Source organism: Phragmites australis, chromosome 8 (genome assembly GCF_958298935.1).
Source record: "Phragmites australis chromosome 8, lpPhrAust1.1, whole genome shotgun sequence".
Lineage (NCBI taxonomy): Eukaryota > Viridiplantae > Streptophyta > Magnoliopsida > Poales > Poaceae > Phragmites > Phragmites australis.
Window position 1 is genome coordinate 3,388,492 of NC_084928.1, and position 11,869 is coordinate 3,400,360.

Here is an 11,869-nt window from a genome sequence, read left to right on the forward strand (position 1 = left end):
TAGCCGTAGCCGATAGGGAGTCCTCCATCTTGTCTACCAAGACAAAGCAGATGAATCCAACGTGTATACTAGTCGGTCTCAAGTTGGGCAACCAATTAAGACCTTACTAGTATACGTCTTCTAAATTTTCGAATGTACTAGGTACCACATATTTGGTTCTGTAGTATCCGGAGTTGTTATATATGTGTACGATATACCCTATCCATGTACAGTGTACTCCTTATATGTACATACCCTATAGTTAGATATCCGACATTAGCCCTCTAATTCTACTCAGGAGAAAAAGTTTCTATAAATGCCCACTCGAGTAATGCCAAGTAGTAAGGTGGAACAGACTTGCAATCGAAAGAATCGAGCAGAAAACAGATCATGTTCCGAGTATCGAGTGAGAACACAATTGGGTCGAGCGCCCTGCTGTTAACCGCACTCGAGACTCGAAAAGAGGACTAAAACCTCGACTGATCGACACCTGACTCCGAGTAAAGTTAAAAAACATTCAAAACTTGAACCGTTGGGAATAAGCTCATTTAATACATTCAGATGGTGTGCAGAGATTTGCACAACACCATTATCCCGTCTTTCACGCCGAACGAGGCACCATAGAGAGGGGGTGGTTACCAAAAAGGTGATAAATTTCTGACTATTTATATGTACGAACCTAGACTATAGCAATTCTTCCTCGCTCTTGCCCTCGACCTTCACGCACAAGCTTCCATCTTTCTTCGCCCAAACACGCGCCACCGCCGGAAGACTTGAACTCATGGATTTTGGCTCCCCTACGAAGATCATTGCTCCTTCTTCGTCGGAGAAGCAGCCTGACGCGAGGACCGTTGGTGCCTCCCCCGAACAGATAGATGAGATGAAGCACTTGATTGAAGTCTGAGCGGTTTTGTCGATGTAAGAACCAAGGCTAAAGGAACTTGAAGTTGAAGGTATAGTGTCTCGTCACGATCTGGTCGACTGGAGACCTGCATTTGGTGAGGAATTCCCATCTTGTCGATTCGACTACGAGATCGTGGTTTTTGAATCCTTCTTCCGATGCAAATTCAACATTCCCCCTTATAAGTTTCTTCTCAACGTACTTGACTGGTACCAAATCGAGCTTCACCACTTAAATCCAAACTCCATCAGTATGCTTAGTGTCTTTGTTCATCTTTGCAAGGCCTTTCTCGACATCGAGCCGAGTTTGAATCTGTTCCAATATTTTTATCATCTAAAGAGGAACAAGGAGAATAAGTGTGTTGGAGGTTGTGGTTTCTAGCTGCGATCTAGAATGAAAAACTTCTATATCACAATTGCTTTAATCTTCTCTTGGCAAAATGATTGGTAAAAATACTGGTTTCATATCTCCAACCCGACCTAGTCCACTCCCCTTAGTGTATAAAGGCCTCTTTCCCCTACAAAATCCATCCTGGACAAAGAAGCATTGCGAATCCAACCATACCACCTACTACATCGTGATGAGTGGTGAATTTAAGCAAAGTGGCTTAACCGGGTGGCACGTAGCAAAAGACTTCATTAGTCGAAGGCTAAGCCCTTTGAAAACACGGGATCACTTTGCTTGGGAATATGCTGGAGACAACGATAGCTCCAAGGAAGTGGTTGGAGATAAGATTTATATAATAATTTGTTGCTTCTGTTATCGCAGTCAAGCTCTTTCGAGTGACTTTTCCTTTTTATAGCTTTGTCTCCTCCAGATATTGCTGCTCGATTGAGCAAACTCTTTTCTGAGGAAGCACAAGAATGCTTTGTGTAGCCCTACTCTCTTGCGAATCCTCGATCAGAGGTAGGGATTCAACTTGATTCGACTTTCTGATTCCAGGCCCTAGTCTTTCATCAAGAGCACATCCTCACGACTGAGGTCCTTGACCTTGATGACACTTCCTCTTCTGAAACCAATGACAAGAGGAAAATGCTAGTTGATCGAGGGGTTGAATGATCTCTTCGATCCAAGAGATCATCTCCGCCATATGATCAGGTGCCTCTCAAGCACTCGCGGAAAAGAAAACAACTAGTACTAACATAGAGTTGTCAGGTGATTATTTAGTCACTACTCTAGCTATCGAGCACTTGCATACTAACGCTTGGTTTGTATGGGTAGCCTTTCTATAGGAGATAGCTGAAGCCATTCCTCGAATGCCTCCTCAAGTAACCGATACGTTTGATGACTCGGTAAGAAATGTAACCTTTATCTAGTTGCCCCCGTCACATTGGTCATTTTTCTAAGCATTGGCTCGGTGAATCCAGAATGATGATGAATCATTATGGGCTGGTTTCTTGCAGGCAATGATAGCTTTGGCTTCATATGTCCACCAGATGGCCCCTCCAACACAACCGATACCAGCTGCCGGTATGATGAAGAAGGAAGTTACCATCAAAAGGCAAAAGTCGAGTGTTTTCGCCCGCATCTAAGTCGTCACATGGTTAGATCTGATTATTTATCTTGGTTTATGGTCTTCCTTCCTATTTCTTAGCCAATCGATGGCAGGTTGATAGGTCTAAATAAGTCAAAGAAGAAGGAAACAAGCGATCCAGCTAGACAACCAGTTCTGGCTTCTTCTGAAGTGCCACTTCCACTTCTTCAAATAGAGCAAACTTCAGCAAATGCTCTTGAACCAAGCCTGAGGCTCGATGCACCTAAGGCTCCTGCATGCCCACCAGCTATTGATCCATGGGCGGCAATGGAATCCTACATCGAGGCTATTTGCACCTAAGCAGAATCTGCCAATGCCCAGCTTTTGGTGATCAACCACACGAGCTACCAGAAAATTCTCAAGGAGAAGGATGGTGAACTAACCACTCAACAAAAGAGGATTGAAGATCAGTTTTACTCGCATATCACTAGTATATGATTTGAACAACGAGCAACTAATGATAATTGCCTTTGCTTGTGTTTCTCAGATCTTGAATCTTCCTTAGAAAATACGGTAACCCTTCTTGATGATGCGATGAAAACCATTAATAGTAAGGATAAATACCTTGTAAGACTCAAAGAAGCGTTGATGAAAGTGAAAGTTGATCCAGTAAACCACGGTTGAGGCTTTAAAGAAAGCAGAAGCTGATCGAGATACTGCAACCGAGGCTTCGAAGAAAGTGGAAATAGCTCGAGACGCAATTGCTTTAGCGCTTCAAGAGCTGAGGGAACAGACCCTCGACCACATGAATCAGTTAGTCTCCATCAGCGCCAAGACGATGCTTGGTCTCCTCAAGAGTTACAACCCCGATCTTAAAACCTCAATGGTGACGGAGGGATTCGAATGCTTAGAAGAGGAGGCAGCAAAAATTACGATTAGCGTTGAGACGCTGGTACCTGCTTTCATTGAGTCCTTGGGGCTTAGCCTGTCTGATGACAAAAGTGAGGGTAATCCTTCAGATCAAACTTGATTCGAGAATATTTGAAACTTGTTCCATGACTTGGGGATGAATGCAAATATTACTGATATTTTGCCTGTCTATTATGCTACTATCTACTATTTCTTTATCGATAAAAATAGAGTTAGCACAAGTAGATGCAAATACTGATTAGTAAGGTGCTTAGACCATTCTTGAGACTTGCCGATTAGTTGTCCGTTAATGCCTGAAAACTTAACTAGGTAGATGATTAGATGCGTTGGCCTTCGAGTAACCACTCGAAGAAACCATAATAACGAGAAAAAAGGACTAGTATAAAACTAGAAACAGGAATAACATGATAATCTTTTGCAAATTTTCATCAGCTTACACCTTGACTAGCGTTGCAAACATGAACTCGACAGAGAATACACATAGAATCGACTAGAACTTCAACACCTTATTAGTCGTTATGCCTGATATGTCTGACAATCTCTTATACCATTATGCCTTATTATGTACAATTACCCGTCATCAATCCAACACATGCCTATGTTGGTTCTATCCAAAGCAGTCAACGCAAAGCCAGATAAATATTTTACAAAATGTGCATCCTTACTGAATAAATATGGTATTACTATGTAGCCCCTAACTCTCTGATTGAGGAGCAAAATATACTCGATCGGAGAGTAAGAAATAACATACATATACCATCAAAAGTGTGTGATGTAGCCCTTGACTCTCTACCCGATTATTGGATCGAGTGGGGAGTCAAGTCGTAGCATCGAAAGTATGTGATGTAGCCTCAAACTCTCTGTTTGATGTGATAATAAAGACAGAGAGTAGAGCTGTAAATGATCATTCTGATGATTAATTAGAATACTATTTAGACACCATATTAGTATGTAAGGATACAATCTGTAGCGTACCACTTTCAGTCTCACTTAGACCCCTGCTCCCAGTGATAAAAACATGGTATGACTCTTTAGTAGGGGCTCCTCCGTTCTCGATAGGATGGTTTTTGAGGTATTTGAAAACCTTAGACTCATTTTTTCTCTCAAATCAAGAGCCCTCTTTGGAAACTGTTCGCACCATGTTGTTTCTCATAATAATAATACAATAAAACAAGATCAAATATGAATATATTTTATTTTTTATAAAAAATCAACAACTTGAATGTATTAATTTAACAATTTAGATACACTATTTCAACAAATCATGCATAAAATGTTGAACGTATCACCGCAAATTGTTGAAACAGGGCTCATAAAATGTTGAACATAACTTTTAAACAAGTCGAACTATGTCTTCACAATCGTTGAATTAGGTTTCACAATTTGTTGAATTTCGGCCCTTTGAATTGTTGAGTGCTTGTGAAAGATAAAAATTATAAAAATAATGGTAGGATTAAACTATAAATGTAACAGAAAAAATCGAAAAAAAAAGAGAAATGAGAAAAAACAAATAAACAGTTCGTGGGCCTTATTGGGCTGAGGCCTTGTGGTTAGGCTCGGTCGGCTGGCCTTTATGAAGTCCCCGGCGGCCCAAATACAATCCAACCGGAGGCCGCCTCGAGCTAGGGTTTAGCGTCGCAGAGCCGAAAGTCGCAGGAAGAGGTTCTGCCTGTGGCAAACGCGGACGAGCTCTGCGAGAGACGGGCAGAATGGCATATTTGGCCCGCTCCGCCGCCGCCGCCGTCGCGAGGTCGGCGCTCCGCCCGGCGCCTCTCGCCGGCCGCGTCTTCGGCGCGCCACTCCCTCCTCCGGCCTCGTCTTCCCCCGCTCGGGCCGCCCGTATCCTCCGCAGGTAACTGACTAACTGGCCAGGCGATGTAACTAGGTGATGCACGGATGGATGGGTTTCGCTGGTGCGTGCTCACCTTCAGCGGGGTTCGTGCAGGTCGGCTGCCGCGGCGTCGGCGGGGCTCGAGACGCTCATGCCGCTGCACACCGCGGTGGCGGGGGCGCGGCTCCGGTCCTGCATCGCCGTCGACTCCTCCTGCTGGAGCTCGCTCTCCCAAGGTAACCACCACCCGCTGCACGGCACCTATGGGGTTCGGCTTCCCTCTGAAATTTATTCTTCGAGTTCTACGCATTTGCGAATATAATACCGCACTACCACCAGCTTGGATCTGTTTTTTTTTTTGGGCGAGGATTGTACCTGTTGTTCATTTACATGCTGTGCGAAAATTCCATGTGATTGTGCATTGTCATAGTTTGGGGGTTCTGATTCCAGTGACAAAAACAGGCCCAATGACTTGTCAGGTCGCTCATTTAACATGAGTATGCATTCAAGTCCTAGGGAAACCGCCTAATGTTTTCCAGGCTTGAACATACTCATGGTTTGTCAAATTGATTTCTCAGCAGGTCCAATAATATTGATGAAGTGAGCTCCATGAATTAGGAACAACTCACAAGATGTTTTGTTTGTTGTGTTCACACGCCATATAGACCTAGAAACTGCGGAATGAGTCTTGTGGGATGCTGTAGGACAAATGTGAGTTTTTCGGTACAGGTAGTTTGGAACTGTATTGCGCGTATAAAAGCTTAAAAAAGTCAGTGCTCAGAACTCATGACAGGATGAATAGGTAGATAGCTTCCTAATGAAACTGTTGTTAGTCTTTGTTTATTGACACTGAAAAGCTCATTACTTTCCCTTTCCCTTTGAACTAGTTTATTCAAATTAGTATCTATGAGAGTAATGAGACTATGAGTAATTATGATCATGGAATTGAAGATACTAAAACCCCCTGGGCTGGGGGTTCCTGTTTTGTTAATATCCAGTTGTTCTTTTAGAAAGGTAGTTCGTCTTTGGTAATTCGATATCTGTTGTTTTAGTAGCAAGCTATTAAACTATCTTCCTGATGATCTTGGCGATCAAATTTTTTTGTTCATAAAATTATTGGCCTGTTTAGGTTTTGGATGCTGTGGCTTGTGAGCTATTTGTTAGTGAAAGAAGTGTCACAACTTAGTCCAGATACCAGAGTCATCTTCAACTGATTATTGTTTTACTTTTGTTTGAGGTCACTGTTCACCTAGACGATAAACGCTAAATGGTCGGTCGCCCATCGTTTAGCGTTTAGGCTGTGTAGATTGCACGGTTTTGTGCTGTAGCACAGTAGCAGCAAACATTCCATGCACATGTATGCAAAAAAAGGTACACCTCAGAAGCAGATCACTGACCAATACACCACAGACCTACCATTGCCATTCACAGATCAGTAACCACAGTGCAGAGGCAGTCAAAGCGGCCAGGAAAAGCACAATCACTCAGCACAGCAGTAGGCAGTAGCTGCACAAGAAGAGGAGAGGAGGGAGAAGTACCTGGAGGCAGGAGGTCGGAGTTCTGGACCTTGAGCTAGACGGATGGCTCACAAATCAGGAGAGGAGAAGGAGGTGGTGCACCAGTGCCGCAGTGGATGCAGGTTGGAGAGAGGAGCAGCAGCGGATGGCAATTGAGGAGCGGCGAAGGATGGAGAGCAGTGCCCAAACCCTAACAGCCTCAAATAGTGGGTGCCAGTGTGGTTGGCGCGTGAGAGGTGTTGTATATAATGCGATAATATGAGCATTGATATTATTCCATATGTATAAAAACAAGAACTTAACAACATGAACCAAGTATACATGACATTTGAATGTAATTGCAGGAAAGCAGAAGTATCAGGTTCCATATTCATGTATATCTCAAAAGCTGGACATCAGATACATATGATGTATAGAAGTGCTCTCAGTAAAAACATAATAATTGGCCCCAGTACTTTCAATGTCCTGCTCCCTAATTGTCCTAGAAAGAAAGTCATCGATTGGGGAATATTTCTAAGATCTCAACTAGCAAAATAACCTGAATTTAATTCTCAAGTTCTAAAGGCTCATCAAGGACAGTGCTGCAGTTCAATATCAGAGTGCTCATAAACAAAACAGTAGAAACAAATCACTGCCGAGCCATATATGAGATTGTACAGCAAGTTGCACAGAACAGAGATAGCAACTTGCACTAGCAATCCAACTAGAAACAAACATGTAAAGAGCACTTAGAACTCACTGCAGCACTAATCCAATGATAAGAATAACAGATAGTATATGGATGACCCAAATCAACCAGATGACATGAACAGAAACAGAGCCGATGCACACACCACTGAGCCTCCAGAACTACCAATTTCAACCAGATGACATGAGAAATCACATGCTAAGCTAGTGTACTCAGTAAACAATCCCAATCTCAGAACAATGAATTATCTTCGAGCATACAAAAGTATGAACCTGCTGTCCCAAACATAGAAAGAGCAAAATACTCACAAAGTGATTTGCTCAAATGCACAGAGAAGCGAGGCAAGGCATGTCACACCTGCTGCTGTCCCAAAAATCCTACTCGTCGTCGTTTCCGCTAACGAGGAAGACGTAGATACAGAGCATCACTGCACTGCGTCGGCGCGTGCGGGCGAGCCTCAACAACCACATCACCAAAGAGCCCCAACAACCGAGCTCCTCCACCCAATCACTTTCAGAATCGAATCACCGAGCCAAAGCACGAGCTCCACTCGGATCCAACCCATGAGGTGAACCCCCCCAAAATCGAAAGAGATAAAGGTGTGAGAGCAAGAACACGGAGAGGATTCTCAATTGGTGAACAGGGAGAAGGAAATCGGCCTCCATATAGCGGCAGCAACGCCCTCCAGCACCACCCGAGCCCCCGAAAGGGTTGGAGGGCAGTTACGCTGCCGCCGCCTGAACACCGTCCGCTCCCCTCTGCTCTTTTTCGTTTTTTTTATCCGCTCAACCCTAACTGCACCGACGCCCCTGCCCTTGTACTCCCAGCCAAATGGGCCCGAGCCAAACAAAGGACAAAAGGGCTAGCCGGTCCAACTTAGGAAAGCCCATGAAAACATTATAATTTCATGAATTTCTCAACAAGAGGGCGCAAAAATTTTCATTTTGTGTCCACGCTGCAGAGTTCGCCATAGCCTAGTCGCCAGCTAAGTCAGGCTAGGCGCCTCCTAGAACCGTGTTGCCGCCGCCCCCTGTTGGCCGCCCAGCCCATGTACGACTTTTTTTGACCGTTTAAACGGCCAGACCGTGTAAACTATGCATCTGTCCGACTAGTGTTTAAACGTCAACTAGTCTGGACTACATGACCATTTAGGCGAATACTGTTTGAGGTCAATCTTATAATAGCAACTAGTTGGGAACATGTGTTTTTTTTTTTTAACTATTTGACTCTCAGTGCTACCTGCCAAAAACTTCTATGATATTGAAGCCCTGTTGGAACCTTTTGCTTCACAATATTTGATCAATTAAGGACCGTTATGTAGTGACGAAGAATGAATTTGATCAACACAACTTGGCTTTCAGAGTTGAACTAGTGTTAACATGCTCAGAGTTCATTTCTTTTGGCTTGATGAAGGTTGTTAACTGGTTATTATAGTTTCATCTATATAGTTTCTTGATCTTTTGATGAAATGTTAGTTTTTTTTTTTGGTTGGATATTGGGATGCCTGTACCTGAGCATGATCCTTATGGTTACCAGAATGAGAAAGATACCACCTTTTATATGGCACTTTTGTTGTGACTACCTCATTGTAGAAGTTTTAGTTGCATTCTGGAAACAATGTGTCTTCTTGGTATTGGTGAGTATATTGGTAAATATTTATAGGACACTGAATTTTTAACTTGCTAGATAGAAATTTTACTTGCATAAACTAAAATGACGGCTCCCAAGAGTAGTAACTTTTAATCTTCTTGGGCTCCTGGGGGCAAAGTCAAACAAATGTCATCTTGGCAGCACTTTGGCAGGAAGACATAGTACTTCCAAAACATTATTACCATAACTAGTTGTCCCTTTTCTTGTGTCAATAATGCATATCAAATGCTGCTGCTGCCTGAGGTGCTCTTATTCCCCTGCATCTTCAATGGATGCAAACTTCATTTAGTGTTTTACATAAGGGATGGTTTGGCTATTACCTTTGCAATGAATTTACGAATGTTAATATTGTCGATTGCCATGCTATTTTGGAAAACTTGTTTGCGAACTTCATTTCGTTCTTCTGATTACTTGGGAAACATTTGTATTTTTGGCGCATAATTGTACAGTTTGGTGAACTCGGAAGTACCGAATTGATCAATTTTAGCTACCTATGACTTCTTAATATGACATTTTTGTTGGTTAAACCAAGCCAAATGAGAAAAAACAATTGTCTCTGTTCTTATTAAAAAGATGGGGTTTCTATATTTTGACTCTGGTTATTATAGGTTTAAACAAGCGCATCTGATCATGGCTAGGAGCTGCACAACAGAGAAGTGAGGACACTGAGTTAAAACAAAGTGCATTTATTTGCAGATATTTCTAGAACATATAGCACCTACTCTTGCTGTTGCTCCATGCGTGTACTTTTGTTTACACAATGGAGCATGCAAAATAGTTCCTTGGAACTTGCTTGACGTTAATTTTCAGTTCAATCTTGCAAAAAGCTTGTAACGATAATGGAAAATATCAGCTTTCCTTTTTTTTTTGCTGGAAATAGAGGCAAATAAATTATGTACTACACTTGTATTTGTGACCTGACTTGCTCTTTTATTTGATGATATAGGATATGCTTTGCCTTTGTGACAAAGAGCTGCATCTGAAGAAACCAATGAATATTAGGAATTACAGACACTGAGCTGTAATAAGTTAGATTCTTGTAAACTGAAGTTGCGTTTAAAGTTCATTGATCTTGTAATCTTATTCGTTCATGCTTTGGAACAACATTTGTTGATGCTAGAATTTTGTGGCCCATGAATTGTCTGCAGCTCCTCTTTATAACAGTTGGTTCGATGGTGATGTCATGCACAATATTTTCCATTAAGCTTTTTTTTTTTAAAAAAAATCTGTTCATGTGTTGGATAGTCTATTCTTCTCCACGCACTTGGCTTAAAACGTTTCCATCTACATATCACGAGTTCCTTTAAATTATATGTAGAAGCATCGCGCTACATGCCTTCATTAAATTGTATGTCATGGGTCCTTTCGTTACTCTCATGAAGTTTTAGTTCTGCACACCCCAAGTTTGTTCCCAAGTTGTTAGATTGTAAATTTCCTACTCAAAGAAAACAAGGAAGTTCCAGATTTCATTGAGGAGTAAATTTGCAAAAGTTTCGTTAGAAGTCAAGTACTGTGTTTGAGTCTTAAAAATTGCGTGAGGAAGCGAAGATGAATGGAACTTCCAAATCACTCATTTGGTTTCTTTTTTCTCTTGACTCTTCAAGATGCAAATGAGGCCACAAACCAGCCAAGGAAACCTCAATGTAACAGGTGAACGGGTATTTATCTGCAGAATCCTAGGCCAACGCATCCTACGGTGAGTAGGAACTCCAACGATTAGATAAACTAGCTGTTACTCTTCCGTACATCTCACTGTACATGCGGTAAGGCCACCATTCCATGCGGTGACTGTCCATCTTTGACTTCTAAGAAACTCCAAATTGTCTGCAAATACCTTACGGTGCATCATAACATGCGATGATCATAACCACTGTATCATACAGTGACTTACTACTGACTTTCAAATTTTGGAGCTCTTTGAAAATGAAGGATGATGGATCACATCATGCGGTGACTTTAATCACCCTTTGACAATCAACCCCGCTTTATAGTACACCTAAAGAAAAAAAAAACAACTTATATACTTCTAAGGGTTAATATCAACTCATTGTGACACTTAGAGCTAAATAGTTATTAATGTTCGCACGTATCTTTTGACAATCACCATGAAAACTAATATTCGAGGCGGGTCCAGGATCGAGGCAACATCTGCACCCTTAGATCCCTCACATGCCCTGATTTTAGCCCAACTCGGTCCACACTCCTACAGGCACCATAGGCCACAACCCACTCGAGAGGTCCAACTCCAATAAAACCCCCTCGCTCATCCACTCCCAGTTTGCTCGTCGCTCAATCGACGTCGGCCCATCCATCCCCTTCCCCTCAGCCATCGACCACCGCCCACTACCCCACCCCCTCTCCTCCCCTAGCCATCGCCCGCTGCCCCCTCCCCCTGGCCATTGCCTGCCGCCCCATCCCCCTCCCCCTGGCCACCGCCCGTCGCCCCATCCCCCTCCCCCGGCCACCGCCCGTCGCCCCCTACCCTTTCCCCTGGCAGCACGGTGTAAGATCAAGGATACCGACTAAAGGAGGGAAGGTGAATAGGCTGTTTCAAAACTAATTGCTAAGCGATCAAATAAACTTACGAAAATTAAACTAGAGATCACTAGAGCAATCTAAAGCGACTAGAACTATGTCAAAGTTTGCAATCATAAGGTGACATGCAACAATTTATATTTTATGAAAATAAATTACATGAATGTAAATAGCACAAGAGACACATGAATTTTATCATGTGATATCGGTGATTTGCGGATCACCCCTATTCCACTTTAAGGCGAGTTCAAACTTTTAACCACTCCTATACCAAGTATGCAATTCTCACCACAAGAATAGATTTACACCGAGCAACTTGATCTTGAGCCGAATTAGAACAATGAACTACTCAATGCCTTGATTC

The 11,869-nt window shown here is 42.6% G+C and overlaps 1 protein-coding gene across 2 annotated transcripts; it reads left to right on the top strand.

The window, feature by feature from the left end:
- The first annotated feature begins 4,903 nt into the window (after positions 1-4,903).
- Positions 4,904-10,104, top strand: LOC133926300 (protein NONRESPONDING TO OXYLIPINS 2, mitochondrial-like). Of its 2 annotated transcripts, XM_062372156.1 has the most exons (4): positions 4,904-5,136; positions 5,230-5,351; positions 9,579-9,626; positions 9,917-10,104. In XM_062372156.1, exons 1-3 carry the CDS (start codon positions 4,994-4,996, stop codon positions 9,596-9,598), a joined length of 285 nt encoding a protein of 94 aa, XP_062228140.1. In that variant the 5' UTR covers positions 4,904-4,993; the 3' UTR covers positions 9,599-9,626; positions 9,917-10,104. The 2 variants fall into 2 exon arrangements, with proteins under 2 accessions (XP_062228140.1, XP_062228141.1); XM_062372157.1 differs by lacking the exon at positions 9,579-9,626 and having other exon boundaries at positions 4,905-5,136.
- The last annotated feature ends 1,765 nt before the right edge of the window (positions 10,105-11,869 follow it).

What these genes read in the sequence shown, in the direction of transcription:
- LOC133926300 (XM_062372156.1), top strand. Translation starts at nt 4,994, where the DNA reads ATGGCATATTTGGCCCGCTCCGCCGCCGCCGCCGTCGCGAGGTCGGCG. An exon ending in GCCGCCCGTATCCTCCGCAG is followed by an intron (nt 5,137 to 5,229) that starts GTAACTGACTAA and finishes GGGTTCGTGCAG; the next exon opens with GTCGGCTGCCGCGGCGTCGG. An exon ending in CTGGAGCTCGCTCTCCCAAG is followed by an intron (nt 5,352 to 9,578) that starts GTAACCACCACC and finishes TGGTTATTATAG; the next exon opens with GTTTAAACAAGCGCATCTGA.